This window comes from Microtus pennsylvanicus, chromosome 10 (genome assembly GCF_037038515.1).
Source record: "Microtus pennsylvanicus isolate mMicPen1 chromosome 10, mMicPen1.hap1, whole genome shotgun sequence".
Taxonomy (NCBI): domain Eukaryota; kingdom Metazoa; phylum Chordata; class Mammalia; order Rodentia; family Cricetidae; genus Microtus; species Microtus pennsylvanicus.
The window spans coordinates 29,914,047-29,941,777 of NC_134588.1; the positions used below are offsets into that span (position 1 = coordinate 29,914,047).

A 27,731-nucleotide genomic window follows, 5' to 3' on the forward strand; every position below is an offset into this window, starting at 1 on the left:
TTTTCCCTATATGGAAGCATTTCATATTTAGCTCTTTAACACCATTAGAATACTAATAAACTTTCAGACACTTGTTCAAAAATTCAGTCCTGTTTTGAAGAATGTTGGATCAATCAAGAACAACCTTCTCAATGATTCAGTCTCTAGCTGACAAAAACTACATGGGGAAGGGGGAAGATAAAGTAATTAGCCATGTCTTTATTGTCATTTTCTTTAAGAGTAATCTGAGGCCTACAAGATCTCGGGATCTCTGGTGTTTTGGGCCCTGGAGGGCATGACTGAAATTTAAGAACCAGTCACACAGATTCAATTATGGCTTGTCAGTTTCTTCCCTTGGTCTACAGACACAGTGTTCCTCTTCCTTGCAATTTCAGTTTCCCACATTCCTACCATGGATAAATTTTGGATTCCTACAGCAATTTAGGTTTTTTAACTATTCCTGGCCTGTTAGGCAGACCCTTAAATTTGATCTTCAAATCTATTTGCTTTGCACTCAGTGTTTCAGATAAAAGTTTTGGAAGTAGAGAAAGCTGAGCTGAAAACTCTGCTGCTTACTATCCAAGTGATGCTAGGCAAGTCACGTCTCTTTTATGTAACCCATTTAACACCCAACTTTCTGGGCAGCAGAGAACCAACCTGCTGCAACTAGGCATCAGAAGACATATGAGCACAAGACCACAGTGAATGTATTGTTAAGGTGTACCCCAAAACCAGTTTTTACAGAGTATCCCAATTAGTCAAACATGAGAGTTAAATGAATAGACAAGTGAAATCTCATGAGATGAATCCTAGCTACATAACTAGTCCCAAGAGTCCAGAGTCTCCAAATTACTTTTGCACGTCTTTCTCTGTTCCAGTCATTAAAGACATAATGGAACATCAATGCCATATGAAAATCAATGTTCTCTACAGTATGGTCTCAAGCCATATGGACACTGGAAATTAGCTATAGTAAACTGATACTATGGTGTGAATCTACAGCCTCTGGACACTAAAACTGGGAAGCAGTCACTACCCATGTTTGATTTGCTGTAATTTAAACTCTCAAGTTATCTCCCACTGTGCTCTCTGTCTAAAAGGCAGGGGTGGGAGGTAGGAGAATGAGGATGGAAAGAGTGGAGACAAGAAGAAGTGCCAATGCTAATGAGGGAATGGAAGGGGGAAAAAGGAGGGCAGTTACTACAGAGAAACTTGCTGAGTGATCACAGGTATCATACAGGACTCTGGGTGCTGAGGTTTTTATAACTGATTGTTAACAAGGGCTCCTTACACCCACAGTTTCTATGGGACATGACAGGGGAAGACAGCAAGAGGAGGCATTAGTTGAAGTAATAGTGCTCAGTTTTGTGGACATCAATTAGGAGTCACCAGAAAATACCCAACAGCAGCTGCAAAAAGTGCCTGGAGCCTTGTGCTCAGGGAAGTACTAGTCCATAGGAAAAGAAATACTCAGGAACCCAGGAGCTCCGTAGTGGTGACATTGTACCACACCGTACAGCTTCCCTTGGTCCTCTCACAAAAAGGACTATGAGCAAAATAGTATCATATGATTTTTTTTTTTTGGCACTCGAGTACTAAGTATCTCTGGCTGAAGTTGCAGAACAATATGCTGCACCCCAAATCCTACTATATGAGAACTTACTCTTGGAGGGAGACACTGAAAATGAAAGAAATAAAAATAAATAAAAAGCTGCAGTCTGCTGAGGTTTCTGGCAAAATCCCACAGCTCTCCAAATAAGGAAGCCTGGCTGCCCTTTTGTTACACTGTTGGGTATGCCTTATAGCGCAGACTAGCTCCCTAGAGGGAGAGCTGCTCCTTGCCTGCTACCTAATATGCCCATCAGGGCTTCTCACTGCTCATTTGCCATTGGTAGCATTTCTTGCTTTTGCCATCTCTTGAGCAAGGAGGACGCTAAATTAGATACAATATCCCTATAGTGACCAGAGAAAATGGATAAAGTCTTTAACAGCCCTGTCCAAAATATCACAAGCACTTTAACCCAGCTGGTTGTCAAAGGAGTTTCTTGATGGTACCTGAGAGGAAGGCTGCAAGTATCCATGAGGCTTAATTCATTCTGACTTTTATTAATCACAGAGACATATAAAATAGGTAAAAGTATACACTGTCTCATGATTATGAGACACATGATTATGCATACAGAACTTGGAAATTATGAAAATTTGATGCACAAAGATGTCATTAGGGAGCGTTTTCTCTGGAAACACACTCCACAAAACACAGGAAAAACAGCAACTAAAAATGGGTGAAAAATTTAAAGAAAAGCTCTATAAGACATTGTTACAAAACCTTAGAATCTGCTAGGGGTAGTGCCATGCCTTTATTCCCAGTACCAGAGAGGCTGAGACAGGCGGATCTTTATTAGTTTGAGGCTAGTCTGGTCAACATATTGAGCTCTAGGCCAATCAATATTCTATATTAAGACCCTGTCTCAAAAACATACAAACAAAACCACAAAAGCAAAATCAAACAACAACAACAAAAAACCCAACCAGGTACAAACAAACAACAATAAAACACACCAAACAAAAAGCTCTCCAGTTTACAACAGATTCAAAGCTGAAAGACAGAAGCTATAGCCTGAATTATTCGAGTCTGCTTTTACTTATGACAGTATCATGTACTGTGACTCAGAACCCTTTCAGGAGAGCTATCTGGGGCTTTAATTGCGATTTCCCTCCTTAACTGACTTAATTGAAATGCCCCTTCTCTCAGTCTCAGCCTGCAAGTCCCACGGAAACCCATTTCCCACCTTTGACATAGCTATGACCAGACAAATAAAAAGGCTTACTCGGAGTGTCTTGGCAGTCGGGGAGGGAGATGCTGGGGGAGAATCAGACTGAGATTTCCTATTCCGTGTGAATTCCTTACTTCGTGTATATAAAGAGGACATGGTTCACGGGGATGCAGACAGACACCCAACCTCTGGATTCTTCACACACAGCCGGGACCTGTCCCTGTAGACTATTCTTACAGAAGCTCTCCTTTTGAGTTGAGACAAGATGACTTTGAATTGAACCAAACAAAGGATAAAAACCGTCTTGTAAATTATAGTCTTGAGCTCTGAACCAGTCCACAGTTACAGAGTCTGAGAGTCGTGTCCCATCAATATTTCAGTTCAGCTTCAGTCACAGGTGTGAGCAGTGAAAGGCATGTGCCACAAGCCACCATTCATGCCTAGACCAGATCCTTGATTCTCTCCACAGGTTGCTTCGTCCTCAGGTTGGCTCTTGAATAAATCCTGAATCAGGGTTCCCGACGACTCCAGATTAAATCCTAGAGGAGTTCTGGATCTTGCTGCAGATGAATCTGGGGACAAGTACTGTCACTTTATCCAGAAGGAAGAAATACAAGTCCTCCGGAAGTCACCCTGTCCTCTCTTAGGCTGATCCCACTGGGCTATAAGAGTTTGAACTGCCCTGCTAAACTCAGGTTAAACAACGAAACACAAAGAAGGAACTAAGTTTATGAGAAGGAAGCAGTCTGAGGAAGTCAAGCTGTCCGAGTCCTTCCAGACGAGCTGCCTCTGCTCTGAACAGTCAGAGTCATACGCACATCTTTCCCCTCCCCTCTTCTATTTTCTGACATTCCAAATCCCCATTCGCTCAGCCAGGAATGCTGGAGAGTAGCCAAAGGCAAGGATTCACTTTCAACCCAGAACTTGGTTGCCACTTGTAGAAGGAAAAGAAAGCCGGCTTCTAGGAATGGAGGCTGTGGGCATGCCTAATGGCGACCCCACCTCCTCCAGGAGTTACTGCCCCAGAACAGAGAGCAGCTGCAGAGACTGATTTCTCTAAACACTTTTTTTGCATATCAGAATGGTGATTTTCAACTCTCATATCTCTCAAGTAACAAGCCCAGACAGAAATATGAAAGTGCCTTCAAGCCTTCTATGTGCAGTTTTAATGCCCTGTCATTCTTGCATCGTGAGAAAAGCCAGCAGTTTCAAACTCTGGCCCACTGCACAGTAAGCTCTGTAGACCAGAGATCTTATTGGCTAAGTCTTTATTAGAAAATGTGGCGTTTCTTAAGACACCACAATCAACAAGGGAGAAGATCTGAAAGTGGCACAAATGGGGAGAAAAACAACAATTAATAGGTGACAGTTTTGAAACCAGGATGACAGGACTCAGCAGCACAGAGAGAATTAAGAGTTAACAAGAAAGGAATTTCTTTACTGGGCGTTGAAGGAGTTTGGATTTGGCCTTGAAGAAACATCTCAAATTTAATCTCTTGCATTCTGTTGTCATCACTACACTGTCCAACATTTCTAAGCCAAATGCTTTCTAAGCCAATGGTTTTATCCACAAAGTAACAACTCACTTCCCTCCAGGCTCTTGGAAACTCTATCCCACCTTCCCCTTTCCACATGAAATTTATACTTTTTCCTCCTTAAATCCTTACATCTAATGACTCTTCTGCCTCGATTGTTGTGATATATTTTTTATTCCAAACACTAATTTTATGAAATTAAATAAGCAAAAGTTATTATCTACTTGGGGGGTTAATTTAATGAACGCAGTTTAAAAAGGATTTACAAATAAGTCATGATTCATTTTTCAATCCGAAAACAATTCCTTAAGACTTGTTAATCCTACAACGGACTAGAATTATAGGCTCCATCTTAAAGGCCAATTATGAGAATTCTTATCTGTGAATTTTTGGGGACATTTATTTTGTCTGTGTCTGTGTGGGTGCACATATGCCATGGTTTGTGTGTGTGTATGTGTGCATGCGTGTGTGTATGTGTGTGTGTATGTGTGTGCATGTGTGCGTGTGTGTGTGTGCGTGTGTGCGTGTGTGTGTGTGTGTGTGTGTGTGTGTAAATGTAAATCAGAAGACAACCTGGGGGAGCTTTTTTTTTTCCCTTTCACCAAGTGGGTTCCAGGGATTGAACTCAGGTTGTCAAGCTTAGAATTAGAGTTTTTACCTTATGAGTCATTTTATTGATCCCCTGGATTTTATATAAGATATATTATATATCTTACACAGTTAAGCCTGTCAATATGTTAAATGAACATTATCATGGTTATACTATTTTTTAAAGGAACAGTAAGAACAACTCAGCCACAGTTTCTGGACCTGTTTCTGTAAAATTTATATAGTAATTTCACACTTACTAGCAATTGGGAAGGACCATAAGCCCCCTTTATTCTTAAATGGCTATTTTATTTCTTCTCATTTATATCATATGTCTATTTAAGGAAGTGCTAACACTGTCAAATTTTTTTATATCATTCAAAGTGTTCCCATAAATCTGATGTTATTATCTCTCTTCATGTTGAAAAGTTCATTGTTATATTATCATCTAATAGACGAGGAGACCCATGTTCTAAAAGGTTAGATGACTTGGCCAAAGATACGCAGCCAGCAGAAGTGAGCACAAACGGCACTACCAAGGGCTGAGCCCTGCTGATTCAGGTGAATAAAAGCTGATGTGAAAAGACCTACCTACCAATCAAGGCCTTTAAGAAAACTGCGGTCTTAAAGGTGATGTAAAGTATCTGAGACACTCAGGAATACATTAAAGTCTGGACCAGCGACAACTTCTCCAGAAAGCTGAATCTAAGCTCTCTCTTCGTTTACGTGCTCTTTTGTATACTTATTTTTCTTTAATTTTGCCAAAAAGACATGTATTCTCCTTTTCAGGTTAAAAAACCATTAATTCCCCCACGAAAGTGAAGCATCTTTCCTATCCCAGTGAAAAGACTGGAAGGAAATGTAGGCAGCTGCAGTTATACAGAGAACCTAGTTTTAAGGCCTACACCTTTGTAGTATCATTTTTAAAGTATGGACTCAGAGGCAAACAATCCACCTTGGTCTCCATACTAGCCAATCTTAAATTTCAACGTCCTGGCCAAGAACATTGATGATGGACGGCATAGTCACAGTTTCCCTTAAGCCTCAGCATGGGGTATTTGATTAAGAACTGCTCTCCTTTTTGCCTCCTCGGGCAAGAATTCTTCAGTTGCTAACTCAAACTATTCTTTCTCCAATTGAGTCAGTAACCAAAGAACCTGGTCAGAAAAATCCCAGAAGCAGACTTCATGAGCAAAACTCTGTAGAAGACATTTATTTAAAGTAGAACTTAGTTCAGAGAGGCGGGACAAAATGATGGACTCATCTGTTCTATTTCTTTGGGGTTTTTGTTTTGTTTTTATTTTATTTCGAGACAGGGTTTCTCTGTGTAACATCCCTGGCTGTTCTGGAACTCACTCTTGTAGACCAGGCTGGCCTCGAACTCACGGAGATCCGCCTGTCTCTGCCTCCAGAGTGCTGGGATTAAAGGTGTGCGCTACTACTGTCTGGCTATTCTATTTCTTCTAGCTAAGATAAAAAAAAGCAAGGGGTTGGTGACTATAAAAGAATTAAGAGCCCCAGGTAGTTAGTTCAAAAATTTCTAACTACAAGAACAAGCAAAGGGTTTGTGTTTGAGTTGACATAAAGCAAATCTGAAAATAAATGAAAACCCTTATAGGGTGAATCCTGACGAGAACTCCCATTGATTGAGTGCTCCAAAAACTTAGAGAAAAAGTAAAGAATCTGATATGTTTTCTTTTTTTCCTTATTATTCAAATCAAGAAAATGAAATGCCATACTTTAACAGTGTCACTTAGCAGACTGTGCTCCTGGTGATGATACCCAGCAGTGAATATGCTCCCACTGGGATGATTGTTTTGATCATTAATGAGACATAGTCTTGAGTCATCTGTGAAGACAGACTCAATGAGGACCTGTCTGCCAGAGCAGGCCGGCCTGTGGGATGTCTGAGAGACTGTTTTGACTGTAGCTAATGTAGGAAGACCCAGCCTAAACTGAGTGGCACCGTTCCCTAGGTCTGGGTCCTGGACTGTGATATAAAAGAGAAAGTGAGCTGAGCAGCAGCAACCATGCATGTGTCTATTTCTCCCTGCTCTTGACTGTGGATGTGATGTGACTAATGTTTCAAGTCCTATCACCTTGATTTCTCTGCTATGATGAAATGTAATCTGGAATGGTAAGCTAAAATAAACACCCCTTCTCCTAGTTGGCTTTTTCTCCAGGTTTTCATCACAGCAAAGGAAAAGACACCCATCATGCTGCACGTGTGGAGAGACAGTATGTGGCCTTTACAGTCAGACACCCCTGGATGAAGTTACACCTCTGTGCAACTCTCTGACATGGTCAGGTTCTCTAACCTCAGGGAGTTTTATTTGGGCCACTTCCAAAATAGTGAATTATAATGTGGAGTTATATGATTTAGGGTTAATATACAGAAAATTAATCAAATTGTACCCAATAAAACCATACTAAATACAAGATAGTTATCACAAAAAAAACATGCTTGGCTGATATACATATGCATGTGTAAAACACATACAAAACTCTAAATAAAATTACGAGCAAAAAGTCTAAATACTAGCTTTCACATTTTATGCTCTTGTTTTTATTTTTTATTTTTATTTATTTGGTTATGTTTTTTCAAGACATGGTTTCTGTGTTGCCCTGGCTGTACTGAAACTCATTTTGTAGATCAGGCTGGCCTTGAACCCACAGAGATTTGCCTGCCTCTGCCTCCCAAGTGCTAGAATTAAAAGTATACCTTATCACCACCTGGTTTCTATTTTATTTCTTAAAGAATGATCTCATTTTAATTATGTGAATGTCTGCACATGATCACGTCCGTGCACATGCACACGGAGGGTAGAGGTATCAAATTCCTTGGAGCTGGAGTTACAGGTGGTTGTGAGCTGCTAATGTGGGTGCTGGGACTTGAACGCAGGTCCTCTGGAGAAGAAGTACCCACTGTTACTGCTGAGCCATGTCTCTAATCCCTGCTCTTGCTTTTCTTCAAGCCAGGTAAAAGGCTACTATTAAAGGGGCAATAGAATCTCTTCAAGGATTTACGAAAGAACGTTTCCCTCTGCCTAACTTATTTCTTGGAAAGTAGAGTCCTGGAATAAAAGGAGGATATGGTAATGAAGCCATAGTCTGGTATTGTCAGGGGACTGCATTTACACAGGACACTGAACAAAAAAGAAAATGTACTAAAGATAATAGGAAATAGGTCCTCATTGGTTTTTTTTTTAAGATATAAATATGAAGGGGAAAAAAGAAAGCTGGAATAACTTCTGCGTTTTTGTACAGAATTGAAAGTAGTGATATGGTTCATGATTTTCAATATTGATAGTTAAATGGAAATGTGTGCGTGTGTGCATTTGTTTGCTTCTGCTTACTAAGAGGGCCTGGGAAGAGCGACACCCTGCCAGCATGCGAAGACTAGCACCTAGATTGCTGCTGCCAAGTGCTACTTCCAACTAAAGGAACAAAGCTCCTGGAAAAGTGACTAATCCCAGAGCTGGGGAAGGAAAAGAAAATGAACTTGGGTCCCTAAATAACAAGAGGACACCAAAAGTGTGTTATAAAAGGGACATATGAACATCAAAAAATTAAAAGTTAGCCACCGAAGAAAATGGCATCCATGAATATATACCAACATAAAGAAATGAACAACAGCCGGGCGGTGGTGGTGCACGCCTTTAATCCCAGCACTCGGGAGGCAGAGGCAGGCGGATCTCTGTGAGTTCGAGACCAGCCTGGTCTACAAGAGCTAGTTCCAGGACAGGCTCCAAAACCACAGAGAAACCCTGTCTCGAAAAACCAAAAAAAAAAAAAAAAAAAAAAAAAAGAAATGAACAACAATAAAAAAATACATGAGGAAAGTTCTTCCTATGGTAAAATGTAGAGTGATGAAGTTAGAAAAAAGAATCACCAGTTTTTAGAAACTACCATTGTAAAATTAGTTCAGAAAAGTAATGAATCCCAAAGTAGTAAGTAGTTAAAGTGGATGAGTGAGTGACTTTTACAGGATCCTAAAGTATTCCTTTATAACATATTTATAAACCATTAAAGAGCAAAAGGAACTCTGCCACGGAGAAGCCTGGCATATGCCATCTTCATCTGTTGATCAAAGGTAGCACCACAGGACAAGCAGTTTGAAAAGAAAAGAACATATAGCATCATTCCTGTGACCTCATGACATCACGGCAGAAACACACAGACCGGTTCTAATCACGGTGAAACACCGGATACACACAGTATGACTGGACTCTAACCTTAAACTTCAATCAAGGAAGGGCACACTAGGGAGTAAAGCTCGGTGAGTTCATGACTCAGGTTTGGATTCTTTTACTAGCAGGGACATTGTTGAGACAACTGGTGAGACTTGGATTTGGTCACTGCATGAAGGGAATAAGGAGTTTTTTGTCACCAGGTGGTGGTGGTGCACACCTTTAATCCCAGCACTTGAGAGGCAGAGGCAGGCGGATCTTTGTGAGTTCAGAGCCAGCCTGGTCTACAAAGTGAATTCCAGGACAGGTTTCAAAGACACACAGAGAAACCCTACCTCGAAAAAACAAAACAAACTGAAGAGTTCTTTGTCCTATGTAGTATTTATGTGGCTTGAAATTGTTTCAAAACAAAAAGAAAAAGAGTCTAGTTCTTTCATCTTACTGGGGTGGGAAAAGAGGACAAAGGGAGGCCTTACCTCCAGAGAACTCTTAAGAAACAGCTTCTCATTTCAGAGGATTCTAGGATGTCACAGAACTGGGTTTCTCAATGCAATAGACAACCATTTGGAAGGGTACAATGATTATAATTTGAGACTTGTTAATAGGTCATAAATCAAGTTAGTGGCTCATAAAAGTGATAAAAAGTGAAGCAGACCAGTAAATTCTAAATGTGTTACATAGGATTGTGCTTTTTGAAACTGTTGTTTTTTTTATATATGTACACAATATATACTGGATCATAATGTAGAATGCATTTCATATTCAGTTATAGCAAAAAGTTTGAAGCTGATGGTGTGAAGACATTGATACAACCAAAAAAATCAGCACAAATCTTTTGCTGATGAGAAAAGCAAGAACAGTTCTTAATCTAGCACAATACAAGAACAGCCATCAACTCTCTGGGCAAGGGGTATGTGCTCTGAAGAAAAACAAACAATATCACATCTGATCAGTTAGGCATGAAAGTGGGACTGAAAGTCACTACTTCCACATCCAAATGTGAGATCTGATGGACATTATCATAAGGCAGGAGAATGAGGATATTATGGTGGCCACTCAAGCATGGAGATTCAAATGCAGTCTGCTAATATTTATGTGGTACATGACATGAAGATTCCCTGAATGTCATTAAAAGTGTTTTTGGAACAGAGTCTGACTTTTAGCCCTGGCTGGCCTCAAACTCAGAGATCTGCCCACCTCTGGAGTACTGGGATTAAAGGTGTGTGCCACATGGGTGGGCCTTGCCATTAAAGGCTTTAACCAGAGGAACTTGTACTTACCATCCTATCAAGGAAAGAATGTTGGGAATAACAACTCACTTTTCTAAATTACGACAGAAGATGCCCCACCAGCTGACAACTCACCATCAAGGGTCATTATCATACGAGGGGGACAGCACATTTGCCTGTCTTCAGTTTTCAAGCCTTACTTAGGGAGGTGGAAGGAAGGGTTTAAAAAGTATATATAATTAAAAAAAGAAAAGAAAAGGGGGTGGGAAGATGGCTCAGCAGTTAAAAGCTTCTGCTGTAGAAGCCTGATGACTTAGCTCAACCCTAAAAAGCCAGCTGTGGTGGTGCCACCTGGAACCCCAGCACTACTACTACAGGACAGGTCCTAGGAGAGACAGGAGAGCTGGCAGGAAGCTCCTGGCCAGCAGCCTGGATCACATTACACAGCAGCAAAATAAGAGGGTAACCTGCCTAAAAACAAGATGGAAGGTGAGACGTGACCTCCACATTCATGAACATGTGTGAGCAAGCACATACACATACACAGATATACACAGAAACACAGACACACATGCACACGCGTGATGTGGTATTGCCCTCTGTATGCTACGAATATGTTTTATTACTACTGGTTATGAAAGAAGCTGTTTCAGCCAATGGCTTAGTAGAGTAAAGTCAGGCAGGAAATTCGAACAGAGATATGGAGAGAAAGTAGGTGAAGTCAAGGAGATGCCATGTAGTCACCAATGCAAGTGGCCAGCCAGAACCTTACATGTAGGCAACAACCTTGTGGTGATTCACAGATTAATAGAAATGGGTTAATTTAAGATGTTTAAGAGTTAGCTAGAAATATGTATAAGCTATTGGCCAAACAGTGTTGTAATTAATGCGGTTTTTGTGTGACCATTTTGGGTCTGGGCAGCTGGGAGTATCCACCTACACACGTGCACATGCACACGCACACAGATTCTCACTAACAGAAAAGGAGAGCAGACTCAAGTTCTGCAGTGCCTGTGACAGCTCTGTCACCTCTGGAGACGTCAGAATTGAGCCCAAGCTACAGAGTTTGTGGCAGTAAGTGTTAGGTGACGGTAGTCAGAAACTAGGCCTAGTCCTAGACTCTTCCAAAATAGCTTCCAATCTGAAACTTAATCATCTAGAAACAGTGCTTCACAACCTGTGGGTTACGGCCCCTTTGGGGGTTGCATATTAGGTAGTCTGCATATCAGATATTTACATTATGATTCATAAAGTAGCAAAATTACAAAGTAGCAATGAAAATAATTGTATGGTTGGGGTCACCACATGAAGGCTGTAGCATTAGGAAGGCTGAGAACCATTGGTCAAGAGATACACCTACTTTTGATAAATTCTATTTTTGGTACAGTGACAAAAGAATTCCTTTCCATTGTGTATCTACTCCACTGCAGCAAAACTATGGGAAAGTCCCCAGAAAAGGTGAGAGCAGCTTCCAGACCACAAAGGTCTTCAAGGCCCAACTGGGACCCCCGACAGTTTGGTAGACATTACCTCATCTTTTGAGAATTTTTTGGCAGCTTCCTGCAAATTAACTTTTAAGTGACTTAGTTGGTAATAAACTGAGTTCATATAATACATGCATTTTAGTTTAGATTTAGGGAAGTGATGAGGAGTCAAATATTACCAGTCAAGAATTGTAATTTAAATAGTTTACCCTTTCTTTGAAGGTAAGAATCAGACAGAGAACAACCATTTTCAGGCCTGTTTATGAATATAAGGATCAATGGATAGGTTTTATTTTTCATTATCAAAGGCACTTTTCTTTCATTAACCCAATCTAAGAACTATTAAAGTGTTTGCTCTCCACGCAAAGTGCCATTCGAGGTGTGCAAAGTGCTTTACAGTATGACTTCTATCTCCAAAAAGATTCCAGAGAGTCTTAAGATTCTCTGCAGCTGGAGTTTCAGGAGGCTGAGAACTGAAATTGGGTCATCTTTCCAGGTCTTCTATACATTGATACACTCATTTCTGATCTCACACTAAGCAAATAATCTGTTTTTGGTTACTGTGGTTTAGCTGAAGTGCTGGGGCTTAGTACTCAAACACTGAGTGGCATTCCCAAGCCTAAATAAGTTATTTTGTTGTTAATTTTTAACTTTTTTTTTCAATACAGTGTTTCTGTGTGTAGCTTTGGAGTCTGTCCTGGAACTCGCTCTGTAGACTAGGCTGGCTTTGAACTCACAAAGAGAGGCCTGCCTCTGCCTCTTGAGTGCTAGGATTGAAGACATATGCTACCAGCGCCTGGTTTAATAAGTTGTTTTTAAAGTAATTCTAATGGCACAGAGCCCAGTCAGGGCGCCTCAGTGTAAGAGCATCACTCATTGGTCTGTGTACTTATACTGGCATTTTATTGCTAGGTGTCTAGAAAGGCTGCAAATAGTGATTGGGGGATGAGGGATAATGAAAAGTTTTTAAGGGAACAGGTTCTCTGTCAGTTTCCTCTTTCTATTTTCTCATTTTAAATATTTATTTTTATGTTATGAGTGCTTTGCTTACATTTATGTACATATACCACATATGGGCCTGGTGCCCACAGAGACTATTGGAGTTACAGATAGTTGTGAGCCACCATATACATGCTGGAGACAGAACTCTCGTCCTCTGCAAGAGCAGCAAATGCTCTTAAGCACCAAACCACTTGTCTCTCCAGTTCTGTTTTCCCATTTTAATCCTCTGCTTTGGTTCATGTGCCATGAAAATCCTCCCCTTTGGCAGGGACAGGGAGATTAGTGATGATAGCACACAACTAACAATGGCTCCTACACAGGCGCTCTTAGGCGAGAAAAAACAGATGAGGGATTTAATCACAAAGCGAATCTCTTGCCCTTCTTTCTCCTTTCACATGAGTCACTCTAGGTTTGGCTTTACTACACGTGCACAGAAATGAAAAGCAGAGATAAGCAGGTAATTCTTTCAATTTAATAAAGGAATTCTGATTGTGTTCTTTATGAAAAGGCAATAAAAACTAAAAAATCAGACCAAGAAACATAACCACTGAAAAGCTCTTATGCATTCTGGTGGGCTGTTTGGAGTAAGGGGAGGAGACAGTGTCATCTTAAGGTATAAGGCAGCAGCAGAGAGAAAAAGCAAAACAGGAATTACAAAATTGCTCAGATGAAGCTTAAAATTCTTTTACCTCATGCATGTGTGTGCACACACTCGTGTTTATATACATGTAGATGTGTATGAATGGGTGTGGATTTGTGTGTGGATGTGCTGGTTCCCTCTCCACTAAACCCAGACCTATACACTAAGGGGCCAGTCTGGTCAGACGGCTTTCCAGAGTCCTGTCTCCGTCTGGAACTACAGGCAGGCCCCATGTCCTCCTAGCATTAACATGGCCTCTGGGAATGGTATTAATGCCAGGCACTCTAACCATTGAATCACCTCCTCTGCCCCATAATAACTTTTATTTGTCTACAAAACATTACCAATTTTGCTGTCATGAAGTTAAAAATAATCATGTCCTAGTGCTACTGTGTAAGTTTAAATCTCAGGAATTTATTTAATGATAAGAAATTATAAAGAAAAGTCCTTTAAGAAAAACCACCCTGCAAACTTGCCCTGGAATTGGCTCGTGAGGGGTGTGTGTGTCAGGCAGACTGGCTGACCAACAAGCTCCAGGGATCCCTCTGTTGGCCTAGTCAGCAGCTCCGGATACATGAGTACATCACTACACCTGGTGGCGGCTGCTTCTTTTTTTTTTTTTTTTTTAACATGGGTGCTAGGAATCCAAACTCAGTTTCTCAAGCTTACCCAGCAAGAATTTTATAGACTATATCATATCCCCAGGCCCGAGTCTCATGTTTTGTAATTAAATTTACATTTAGCAACAACTTAGGCAAGCATTTGTGAGAAGCTACTTTCCCCCCCATGTGAACACAACACTTTCTTCCCCTTTCACAAGGTCTTTGGAAGCCCCACATACAAAACAGCAGTAAAGTTGGAAGTGACAACTCAGAATCTGGGTAGGGGTTTTCAAGGGAGAGGCAATGCTTACTACAAAGATGAGCAGATATGTGTGAGGACATCCATTGTCTCAATGACGGGAAATAGTACTGTTAGGAATCTGTTTAGGTCACTATCAGCCTGAAAGATTTGGAGACTGGAACTCATCCTCATCCTCAAACAGCCTGCAAGCAAGAACTTTAACGACAGTAGTCTACAGTTACTAATTATAGTCAGAAGATTACAACTTACATCTTCTCTCTGGTACTGGTTGACGATATAAACTTCTTTGAGATTATTAAGAAATAATTATTTTTTGAGACAGGCTTTTAGATAGCCCAAGCTGTCCTCAAATTTGCTGAGGGTGGCCTTGACTAGATATTTAAACCCGGCTCACAGGCTATGAACCTTTGTTCTAATAAAGAGCAAAGACAGACCACTGGCCATTTTGTAAGAGTCAAACCAAACAGACCTTTCAACTAGAGAACAGGACAAAGTTCTTCAGGAAAAACAGCTTAGAGCGGGTCTAACACCTGCCCAAACTGCAGATCAGCCTGTATCTTGCTGGTCATTGTCTACGTCTGTCCCTTAAGGGTGCTCTGCTCTGTTGGTCATCATCCACTCTCACCCTCACACTTCTCTGCCATACTCCAAATCTAAATTCTGCCTAGTCTAAAGGCTTTTGATTGCAGTCACAAGGACTAGGGAGCCAGACTCAGATTCTGGTGACATATTGGTATTTAGGAGGTAAGTTTGGAAATTTGCATGTCCTCTGTACTGTAGACAGACCCTAATAAAGAATTGGCCTGCCAAAATGCTCATGGAACTCTGATAGGAAAAAAATTGCTCAAATTGCTTAGGATAAATTTAATCTTTTTGATAAAACTAAAAGCAACGAAAGTGTTTGTTTGTTTGTTTTTTAAATGGGGTTTAGGGGCTGGAGAGATGGCTCAGAGGTTAAGGACGCTGAATGCTCTTCCAGAGGTCCTGAGTTCAATTCCCAGCAACCACATGATGGCTCACAGCCATCTACAATGAGATCTGGTGCTCTCTTCTGGCCTGCAGCCATACATGGAGGCAGAACACTGTATTGTATACATAATAAATAAAATCTTTATTTAAAAAATGGGGTTTAAAAAATACAATTGGGGGCTGGAGAGATGGCTCAGTGGTTAAGAGCACTGACTGCTCCTCCGGAGGACCCGGGTTCAATTCCCAGCACCCACATGGCAGCTCACAGCTGTCTGTAGCTCCAGTTCAAGAGAATCTGACATCGTTATACCAATGTGCATGAAATAAAGTTAAATAAAGTTTAACTTTAAAGTTAAATAAAGGCAATTTATAGATTCAATGCAATCCCCATCAAGATCCCATCAAAATTCTTCACAGATCTGGAGAGGACAATAATCAACTTTATATGGAAAAACAAAAAATCCAGGATAGCCAAAACAATCCTATACAATAAAGGATCTTCTGGAGGCATTACCATCCCTGACTTCAAACTCTATTACAGAGCTACAGTAATGAAAACAGGGTGGTACTGGCATAAAATCAGAGAAGTCGACCGATGGAGTCGTATAGAAGACCCGGATTTTATCCCACAAACCTATGAACACCTCATTTTCGATAAAGGAGCTAAAATTATACAATGGAAGAAAGAAAGCATCTTCAACAAATGGTGCTGGCACAACTGGATGTCAACCTGTAGAAGAATGAAAATAGACCCATATCTATCAATGTGCACAAAACTCAAGTCCAAATGGATTAAAGACCTCAATATCAGCCCGAAAACACTGAACCTGATAGAAGAGAAAGTGGGAAATACCCTACAACAGATGGGCACAGGTGATCGCTTCTTAGGTATAACCCCAGAAGCACAGACATTAAGGGCAACATTGAATAAATGGGACCTACTTAAACTGAGAAGCTTCTGTAAAGCAAAGGACACTGTCACTAAGACACAAAGGCAACCTACTGACTGGGAGAAGATCTTCACCAACCCCACAACAGACAAAGGTCTGATCTCTAAAATATATAGAGAACTCAAGAAACTAGACTTTAAAATGCTAATTAACCTAATTAAAAAATGGGGCACTGAACTGAACAGAGAATTCTCAACAGAAGAAGTTCAAATGGCCAAAAGACACTTAAGGTCGTGCTCAACTTCCTTAGCAATCAGGGAAATGCAAATCAAAACAACTTTGAGATATCATCTTACACCTGTCAGAATGGCTAAAGTCAAAAACACCAAGGATAGCCTTTGCTGGAGAGGCTGTGGAGGAAGGGGTACTCTCATCCATTGCTGGTGGGAATGCAATCTTGTGTAACCACTGTGGAAGTCAGTGTTTCGGTTTCTCAGGAAATTCGGGATCAACCTACCCCTGGACCCAGCAATACCACTCTTGGGAATATACCCAAGAGATGCTCTATCATATGACAAAAGCATTTGTTCAACGATGTTCATAGCAGTATTATTTGTAATAGCCAGAACCTGGAAACAACCTAGATGCCTTTCAATGGAAGAATGGATGAAGAAAGTATGGAATATATACACACTAGAGTACTACGCTGCGGTAAAAAACAATGACTTCTCGAATTTTGCATGCAAATGAATGGAAACAGAAAACACTATCCTGAGTGAGGTATCCCAGACCCAAAAAGATGAACATGGGATGTACTCACTCATAATTGGTTTCTAGCCATAAATAGGGGTCATGGAGTCTACAATAGGTGAACCTAAAGAAGCTAAGTAAGAAGGATGAACCCAAGGAAAAACATATAGTTATCCTCTTGGCTAAGGGAAGTAGACAAAATTGCCGGGGAGAAAATTGGGATCTTGGGGGTGGGGTGGGATGGGGGTAAGGGGAGATGGGGAGAGAAAAGGTAGAAGGGAAGGAGGGGGGAGACTTGGGGAAACAGGAGGATTGGGATAAAGGAAGGTTGGATAGGGGAGCACGGAACCACAATTCTTAGTTAAGGGAGCCACTTTAGGGTGGGCAAGAGTCTTGAACCTAGAGGGGCTCCCAGGTGCCCAAGCTGAGGTCCCCAGTTAGTTCCTTGGGCAGCTGAGGATAGGGAACTGAAATGACCCTATCCTAGAGCAATACTGACGAATATCTTGCATATCATCATAGAACCTTCATCTGGTGATGGATAGAGATAGAGACAGAGACCCACACTGGAGCACCGGACTGAGCTCCCAAGGTCCCAATGAGGAGCAGAAGGAGGGAGAACATGAGCAAAGAAGTCGGGACCACGAGGGGTGCACCCACCCACTGAGACAGTTGAGCTGATCTACTGGGAGCTCACCAAGGCCAGCTGGACTGTTACCGAAAAAGCATGGGATAAAACTGGACTCTCTGAACATGGCGAACAATGAGGGCTGATGAGACGCCAAGGACAATGGCACGGGGTTTTGATCCTACTTAATGTGCTGGCTTGGTGGGAGCCTAGCCAGTTTGGATGTTCACCTTCCTAGATATGGACAGAGGGGGGAGGACCTAGGACTTACCACAGGGCAGGGAACTCTGACTGCTCTTTGGACTGGAGAGGGAGGGGGATAGGAGTGGGGGGAGGGGGAGAAGGGTGGGAGGAGGGGGAGGGAAATGGGAGGCTGGGAGGAGGTGGAAATTTGTTTTTTTTTTTGTTTTTTTTTAATTCTCCTTTTATCAAGAAAAAAATAAAAAAAAATAAAAAATACAATTGGTTAAAGAGTTCAAAAATACACATAAGTGCCAGTTGGTGGTAGCGCACACCTTTAATCCCAGCACTTGGGAGGCAGAGGCATACGATCTATATGAGCTTGAGGCTAACCTTGTCTTCACAGCAAGTTTCAGGACAGGCTGAAAGAAAATCCTGTCTTAAAAAAAAAGAGAGAGAGAGAGAGAAAAATACACTCAAGCAGCTTAAAAGCATATGACTCAAATCAGGTGGTGGTGGCACACTCCTTTAACCCCAGCACTTTGGAGGCAGAGGCAGACAGATTGAAGCCAACCTGGTCTATAGAGCAAGTTCCAAGACAGCTAGGACTGTTACAAAGTGAAACCTTGTCTTGAAAAACTGAAAAAAAAAGAAGTATATATTGGGCATGGAGATGCCAATAAGGGCACTTACTGCCAAGCCGATAACCTGAGTTAAATTCCCAGAGCATGCAGGAAGACAGCCAGCTCCCACCAGCTGTCCCTTGAGCTTCATGCTTGTACTACAGTGCTCAGGCATGCAAGTGTGTGCAAACACACATAAACTAAAAAAAAAAAAAAAAGGAGAGAGTATCTCTTTAAAGTGAATGATTTACCTGAGACTTTTTTTTTAAAAAAACCATATATATCTAGAAAGGCAGCTTTGTGCTGCCCAAAATTTATGAGATTACATTTTAAATCTACCCAGCTTGTAGGAGGGGAGAGAGAGGAAGGGAAGGGAGTGGAGAAATATGGATAGCTCAATAAAAAAAATATATACTTCAAGTCACTGTAAAAGTCAAAGAAAAAGAAGTCTTAGTCACTGTTCTGTTGATGTGAAGACACAGCATGAGCGATTCTTAAGAAAGAAAACATTTAATTGGGAGCTTGCTTACAGTTTCACAAGTTTAGTCCATTATCATCATGGGGAGCACGGCAGCATGCGTGGCGCTGGAGCAGTAGCTGAGAGCCATATCTTGATCCACAGGCAAAGAACAGAGAGAGGGAGAGAGAGAAGTGGGGGAGACCAGGCTTTTGAAACCCCAAAGCCCATCCCCAGTGACACACTTCCTCCAAGAAGGCCACACTTCCTAATCTTTGTGAAATCCTTTCAAACATTTTTCTACTCTCTGGTGACTTAAGCCTATGGAGGCCGTTCCCATTCAAATACTACAGTACTGAATTACAATCTGGAACAGCTTTAACTTGGTGTGTTGTTCAATGGTGGGGTGTTTGTGCAGCACGTATAAGACCCTATGTTAGACTGCTGCCCCCTCAGTGCAAAAAATGCACAAATAATCTGAATACATCTATTTTTAGGACAAAGATATCTGTGACAAGTACTTTCTATTATAATATCTATGTCGGCAAAGTATTCTGCCAGTTAAAATAGTCTGAAATTTAGGCTCACGTATTTGATGACCGTGAACTTCTGGAAAGTGAAACCTGTAACTTAAAGTTATAGTCACAGAAGCATTATAACCTGGGACTGAAAAATAAATTGCAAATTCTATTTAAACTCAAGCTCCAAAATTATCATTAGCTTCATTTAATTTTACGTTTTGTTGACTGACTTGAAAGCTTATAAATTTGGCCAAAGCTCCATGAGGTTAGAAATTAGAAAATGCAGTGTTTTAACAGAAGCCTCCTGCTACAGTTAACTGGTATGCACCCTCTGCTTTGTTAGTTGTCTCCCTGTTCACAAGCACTACAACAGCTAAGTGGTAGAGAGTGTATCTAGCACACTCAAGGCTCTGGGTTCAATTTCCAGCATCAAAAAAGAAAGAAAGAAAAGAGAGACAAATAAAGTAACAATCACCTAGATCTCCAAGCAAAAGTAAATAAAGACGCTACTGTACAGCTACAGCTGGGTTTAACTTCCAATTCTCCAAACTCTCTTATGCTCAAACAACCTTTTCTGAGTCAATTAAATGCTCTAATAGTCCCTTTTTCCCATCCTATTTCCACTGAAGATCAGTGTGCGCTTCCCTAGGCTTTTCTCACAGGTTAGAAGCTTTCGTTCTGGCTTTAAAAACATGGCTCTTCCTCTGGAGACGATGCAAATGTTTCTACCTGCCAGCCACATAATATATACCCATTATCCTAACCTTTCGAAGGTCAAGGCAGGAACACTGTGAGTCTCAAGCCAGCCTGGGACATACAGCTGGGCTACATAGCCAGCCAGTCTGAAACACCACCACATTTCCTACTATTCCTGAAGTACAGAGAACACACGCAAACAAAACTAAACCAAAGCCCAATACATCTCAGTCATCATAGGAAAGAAAAGTTGAAAAAAAATTTCCAGGTATTTCTGATATTTCCTGAATATTATGGTTCATAGGAAGTAAAGATCACTCTGTGTACATTCTTTAAAAGTTACATTTCAACCCCACATCATAATTCAGAAATAACACTCCTTTGGCCAGCCATGGGGGAAAAGGGAAACAATTCCCAGAGTACATAAGTTAATGGTCCTGTCAACTCTCTTCTTCCCACAATGCAAAGCCAATGTAATTCTATATAAACACAGTCGTGCTGAGGCAAGCACCTGCAGAGTGTGAGAGCTACACATGCATTTCTCTAAGAAACACCACGTGAGAGCTTCATGAGGCATGGTCATGTTTGTGGAAAACAGGACCAATGTAGGGATCAAATCAATTAGAGTCCTGGAGGCTGCTGTTTAGCTGCAATAGAGGAAAGAATTGAGCTTCATGATCCCTATGGCACAATAGAACCACATACTGTTCTCCCTGAGTACAAAGGTCAGGCAGAAGCTAATCCCTGAGTGAAGCAGGCTCTGTTCTAAGCAGCATGCATGGTGCAGCATGCCATGTTATCACCTGGGAGGGTTGACAGGGGTGATGGTAACAATGTATTACTGGAGTTATGATCATGAGTCAATCTTTGTATGTTTAGTTAGCACTATATTCTAACAGATAAAGGAAAGAGCAAATAACTTGTCCACACCACAGACCATATATATGGTCATAGTAAGTACCCAAAGTCCACCAACACAAACTGAATCACGGCAATGGAGGTCAGCTATTGAGCACACAGAAAGGTGAGCACAAAGTCCTAGGTTCAATATGAAACATATCACCTAGGAATGTCAAATGTCAGAAAGGACTCTGTTTTTGTTTCTTGCCTCCTTTTACTGTTTCTAAATAAGCAATAATCAAGACAAGCTAGTGTGGACTCTAGTTTTCTTCCTCCTTACTTTTTTGGTTTTCGAAACAGGGTTTCTCTGTCACTGGAAAGAATGCTGCTCACTCTATAGATCAGCCTGGCCTCGAACACACAGAGATCTGCCTCCCTCCACCTCCTAAGTGCTAGGCTTAAAGACATACTCCACCAAAGCCCAGTTTAGTTTTCTTCTTTTGAGTCTCCAAAATAGTTTCTATAAGTAGTATTGTTCCTTGAAGGCTTGATAAAATTTGCATTAAAATAGTTCACACATTTCTTTAAAAGAAATCAAAAGTAGCAGGCAGCTGATTTTTGAAAAGGTAAGAAACTTGGGGCAGCAGCAGACTACAGTACAAACCTGTGCACATCCTGCCACTGCTCCCATAAATGGTCAGGCTGAACCAGAGCAGATGGTGCTTTTCCTAGCCCATGAAGAAACACCGCCGTCAGCAAGGATTTGTCATAGGCACCAACCTGCAGTCCCGCGCCTGGAAGCCAGCCATCAGCATACTGGAAAGAATGCTGCAGTGGGAACTCACGGCACTCATTTATTTTCTACCACAAGGCATTCCACAACTTAGGTTGAACCACACCCCCTTGTAGGGCCCCAGGTTTTCATCTGCAAAATAGAGAGCTGGGCTGGAAAAGTGTGCACAGCACCCTCTGAACTGACTCCTGTAACGTCAACAGTTTGGGACTTCATAAATTGGCCTACTCCTCCATTCTTCAGTCTGCCAAATAAATAGTTTTTCAGGTAAAGAAAAAGCCCCAGACACTCCTGAAATCGACCTTTAAGTCAGGTGGACGTCAGAATCACCACATATTTAGCTTTGTTCACTCACCAGTCTGTAAAGGCACAATGTAGGAGGTTGGGTGAAGTTCTACATAGGTATACACATAATCTACGGTTTTGTTTTTAGGATTTATTTATTTTTATTTTCATGTGTATGGGTGTTTTGCTTGTATGTATGTCCATGCACCACATGCTTCCAGTACCCCGTAAGCCAGAAGAGGACAAGAGAGCCCCTGGAACTGGAGTTATCAACAGCTGTGAGCTGCTATGGCTGTTAGGATTGAGTCCAGGTCTTCTACAAGAGTATCCAGTGCTCTTAAGTGTCTGTCACTGGTAGCTGGGAAGATAACAGGAATAGAATAAATAAACCCCAAACTGACTTGATCAGGGTATAGATGGAGGCAAATTGAGATGCATGCAGCAACACTAGAGGACAGAGGAAATATATATGTGGTTATGTGAACAGAGATAAGACAGCGAAGAACAGAAACAAGAGTGGGTTAGAAATTAAAAACAGTGTATGAAGTATGTAGTGTGGTTGTGGTTCAACCTAAGATGTACTTGTAGCACATCTCATGCAACCCTCACAGTCCTTTAGAAATAAATTAAACAAACAACTAGACATTGAAAGACATCTGACCATCCACACCACTGTATGTGAGACAGCGAGTTGCATCTATCATGCTACACGGTGTGAACACAGATGACACAAAGGGATGGAGTTCACTGTTCAATAGTTCCACCTCAGCAGAAAAAGTATCCAACAGATTTCTCACTTAGGGCTCAGGAGATAGCTCAATCATGAGAAGCATGAGATCTGAGTATAGATCCCCAGAACCACATAAAAAGGCAGGTATTTCACAGATAGTAAGAGAGGTGGCAGTAGACAGGTAGATCCCATGAGTTCACTGGCCAGCTTGTCTAGCGCATCGGTGAAGTTCCAAGCCAATGAGAGATTCTGTCTCAAACAAAAGGTGGAAACACCTAAGGAATGACAACCAAGGTTGTCCTTTGAGAACTGCACACATGTGCATGCATGCATAGGTGCACACCTGTACACCCTCACACATGAACACACACATAAAAGCAAAAACCAAGCAATTCACATTCAAGTAATAAAGAGGTCATTGAAGCAGTCTTCATTTTCATGGGAATCTTAATTAAGTTTCAGAACTGGATTTATGTATTTACAAAGACAAATTACAACAATAACAAGGGATTAAAGAACATCCAGAGAGCCAGGCGGTGGTGGCGCACACCTTTAATCCCAGCACTTGGAAGGCAGAGGCAGGTGGATGTCTGTGAGTTTGAGGCCAGCCTGGTCTACAGAGTGAGTTCCAGGCCTTGTCTGGAAAGTCCAGAGAGAGAGAGAGAGAGAGAGAGAGAGAGAAGAGAGAAGATTCAGAGAAGACAGAGCATATAATAAAAGTCAGTCATACCAAGTGTGGTGGCACATGTCTGTAATTCCAAGTCTCAGCAGGTTGAGGCAGGAGGATAAAAAGCAACAAGGCCAGCATGGGATATATAAGTGCACTTATATCTATGACTCTGGATCTAGTTCATTCAGTAATATTTTATCACTAATCTTTATTCTATTTATATTATATTTGTAACTCAGGTTTTTTTTAAGTCTTGCTTTTGTTTTTGAGACAGTTATATGAGTTTCACCAGGTAACTCTGGTTGGTCTGGAACTTGCTACGTAGACCAAGCTGGCCTTGAGCTCACTTGCTTTTGCTTCCTGAGGGATGAGATTAAAGGTGTGTACCACAACCTGTAATTCAGTTTGTTTGGGTTTTAAACTTTTTTTTACTAGTGTTTTTTGGCTGCATGTATGTGTGAGAGTGTCAGATCTTGGAGTTACAGACAGTTGTTAGCTGTCACGTGGGTGCTGGGAATTGAATTCAGATCCTCTGGAAGAGCAGTCAGTGCTCTTATCCTCTCCAATCCCCTGTAACTCAGTTTTGATGGCTACGTTATATTGAGCTCTAGTCCAAGGAAAGAGCCCTAAATGGCCTGTGGCAAAACAAACTATGAGTCATTGGTATTTCACTGCATGAATAAATCACTGTTGCCTTAACTACTGCCAGGGTGCTGGACACTTAGGTTATTTCCAATTCTTCTACTATCATAAACAGCTAACTGGACCAAGTCTGTTTATTCAACAGTGTCTAACAGTTTTCTACATAGTAAATACTCGAACTTTCCGAGGATGACCAAGTATTTAGAGATAAGGATATATAATACACCTTGTAAAGTTCTATGCATAGGGCTGGAGAGATGGCTCAGTGGTTAAGAGCACCGCCTGCTCTTCCAAAGGTCCTGAGTTCAATTCCCAACAACTACATGGTGGCTCACAGCCATCTGTAGTGAGATCTGATGCCCTCTTCTGGCCTGCAGGCACACATGCAGACAGAATACTGAGAATATACATAATAAATAAATAAATTTTAAAAAAAAGTTCTATGCATAAAGAGTTATCTGTAGCTATACCTGCATGACTATTTCCTAAAAAAACATTCCCATCAATAGAAATTCTGGATCAATTTCAGGCTTCTGTTACTTTGACAATGTACTTCTTCAGAGAAATTAACTTGCATTCCCAAAAGCAGAAAATGAGGAGGCCAAATTTGCTATATTCACACCTAAATCCTTCAGTCTTTGTTACAATTAGTTTTAAAAGATCTTTTTTAAAGAAAAAGAGAAAAAAAATCTCCCTCATAATTTTAATTTATGCTTTTTTTTAGTGAGGTTGCAAACTTTTTATGTTTATTAGTAATTCTAAAGTGACTTTCTCTTTCTTTCTTTCTTTCTTTCTTTCTTTCTTTCTTTCTTTCTTTCTTTCTTTATTTATTTATTTATTTTCCTGAGACAGCGCCTCTCTGTGTAATCCCAAGTGTCCAGGTTGGCCATGAACTCACAGAGATCAGCCCACTGCTAACTGAATACTGGGATTAAAGGTGTGTGCTACCACACCTAGCTCCCAGAGTTGATTTTCTAATGGACACTACACTACAAATCAAATTTGCTCCTTGAAGCTCAGCTTTAGGTAAAAACCCTTGGCACACAATATTTTCAGAAAGAAAATACTGAAAAAACAAACCAAGAACAAAAGAAAGTACTTACAGCACTATCTAAAGACCTAGCAGGGACAGGTGCATCCACAGAAAAGCTAGGCTACAACACACGCTTTACTCATAGCAAGTGGGGAGTTCAAAACTTCCTCTGCCTGACTTTTTAATGATACTCATCTGTTATATAACTTTATTTGTGAAATATTTCTAGAGTGATGATGTAAGTGGGACGGGAAAGGCAGCGAGGATAAGATTCCCTTAATAGTTCTTCGAATGCTTTTCTTTCAGAGCTGTATTAGTCAGGGTTCTGTAGTAGAACAGAGCTGACAGGATGGCTCTCCCTCTCTCCCCTTCTGTCTCCTCCACGTGTGTGTGTGTGTGTGTGTGTGTGTGTGTGTGTGTGTGTGTGTGTGCGCGTGCGTGTGTAAATATATATGGGATTTTTAAGAGTGGCTTAGGATGTGGCCCAGGTAGTCCAACAATGGCTGTCTACCAACGGAAAGTCCAAGAATTCAGTAACTGCTCAGTCCACGAAGCTGGATGAGCTGGTCTTCAGTAGTTACTGGAATCCAGAAGTTGGCCCTAATGCCAGTGAAGGAGTAGACTTGCCAGTGAGCAGGCAAGCAAAAAGCAACATCTTCCTTCTTCCATGTCCTTCATATAGGATTCCAGCAGGTGTGGCCCAGATTAAAAGTGAATCTTCACAACTCAAAAAATCTGAATTAAAGGTGTATCTTCCACCTCAAATGATTTAATTAAGAAAAATCTGTCACAGGTGCACCCAATCACTTGGGTTTTAGTGAATTCCAAGTGTAATTTTAACAAGGAAGAATAACCATCACAGAAGCCATCTAGACTAGCCCAGACACTACATGCTGCTCTCCACACTGTGGTCCAGGTGTCTGTGCAGGTACAGTAATAATCTCTAGAGCAGAAGTGAAGCACCTGGGTCTGCAGTGGTGTTCCAGATATTAGATCATGGAGGCTCTGACCTACTCAGTGATTAGTTCCTTGATTAATTCACAGGATGGTATTGCTGGGTGGTGGCACAAAGAAGCAAGGGGGCCCAGCTGGAGGAAATGTAGTCATGTCCTCGGTGTCACAGCTGTAACTGGCCCCTTGTATTTACCCTTCCTCTGCTTCACTGCTGCAGTCCTACTGCCATGATGTTCAGCCTCTAACAGGGTCAGACACAAAGAGCCAAGTGAGCACACACTGAACCTCCTAACGTATGTGCTAGCATGTTGTCACAGTTTTAAGAAAATAATAAGCACAGAGGTTTATAGACTGCCAGGCTGTGAACATGAAGGGCTCTGTAACCCTGAGCTGGACACAAACAGGTAAAAGCATAGTGAGATAAACAAAAAGGAGGTTAGCCTAAAGAGTATTATTGACACTGAGGACCTGACTAACATTTCACCCCACTCCCTAATCCAACACACACAAGCCCTTCCCAACTGTCAGCCTAATCTGGAAATGCTCCTCTGAGGTACAAGCATGCATGCTGTTCATTCCTTCAGGATAATCTTAGAGGAGAAGGTAAGAATGTGGATCTGTCATCTGTTCTCAACAAGGAAAGGAAGCAGAAATGTGGCGGAGAACTGTTAGCCCAATGACATAATCATCAGATCTGCTCAAACTCAATAAGGGGGGGGGCACCCTGTGTGCAGGAGCAGATGTGTGTAAGCCAGAGTGCTCATGTGAAGGACAGCTCTGGGTGTCAGTCCTCACCTTGCACCTTGTTTGAGACAGGGCTTCTTTGTTGTTCACTGCTACATGTGCCAGGTTAGCTGGAGCCGGGACTTCCGGCTTCCAGCACCACAGGCATGCTGGGGATTACTGATGTGGGTTCTGGGGATGTGAACTCAAGTCCAGATGCAAGCACTTTATTCACTGAACAAGCTCTGTAGCCCAGGATTGTTTTAAACAGTACACTATCTTGGAGGTCTGCCCACAAAGCAGACTAATACTGATCAAAGTCAGATGAGCTACAAAAAGGAGGCGCTATTCTGTGGTGGTCTCCCTTTCTGCTCCACTCCAACTGCCCTCATAACCAGCAACCTCTCCCAGTCGACAAATCTACTGGATACCTTTCAGACCTTACACTCTGGATTGGATTCATAGGACAGCCAGTAGCTGTAGGTGTCTACTACTTTATTTCTTTGTCTTTTGTCTTTATCTCTTCTTCTCTTGGTAACAGAATCTCTATTTCTTGTGAGGAACCAAGTGGTCCATCTCTTGACCCAACATTTCAGGTCGCAGCTGGGCTTGCTGTTGCTATGACTTCATCGTGCTTACCAGCTTCACCACTACCACTCCTGTTACTACCACGGAAGTAGCCAATGCCAACTACACATTCCAGATAATGTTCTGCCCAGGCTTTGCTTATTTGTTTTATTTTCCTTTAGCACTAAGGGCCTGCCACACACTAGGATGGACTTAACCATCTTCAAAGAGCTACATCTTCAATGCAAGTTCAAGTTTAACCACCATACTTTATTGCTTCTTTAATGCAATCTCATCTAATCCCTGGGTGCAGAAATTGGCTCTTGAGAAGTACACTTGACACAAACAAGGTCAATCAGACATAGAGCACTAAGATATAAAATATCTTTCTTCCTTTGTAATGTACACACACACACACACACACACACACACACACACACACACACACACACACACACAAAGCAGTAGAATTCTGTTGATAAAAATTCAAGC

At 41.4% G+C, this 27,731-nt stretch overlaps 1 protein-coding gene across 4 annotated transcripts in view; it reads right to left on the minus strand.

The window, feature by feature from the left end:
• The window catches only part of Ppp1r12b (protein phosphatase 1 regulatory subunit 12B), a 215,841-nt gene that overhangs the window by 44,779 nt on the left and 143,331 nt on the right, over positions 1 to 27,731 (minus strand). Inside the window, exon 1 of one of the 4 annotated variants that reach the window (XM_075988056.1) lies at positions 2,811 to 3,037. The exons of the other annotated variants lie outside the window; for them this stretch is intronic. Coding sequence (XP_075844171.1) covers positions 2,811 to 2,912 — 102 coding nt within the window. The 5' untranslated portion in view covers positions 2,913 to 3,037. Of the gene's footprint in view, positions 1 to 2,810; positions 3,038 to 27,731 lie in introns of those variants that run through there. 4 annotated transcript variants of the gene reach the window in all.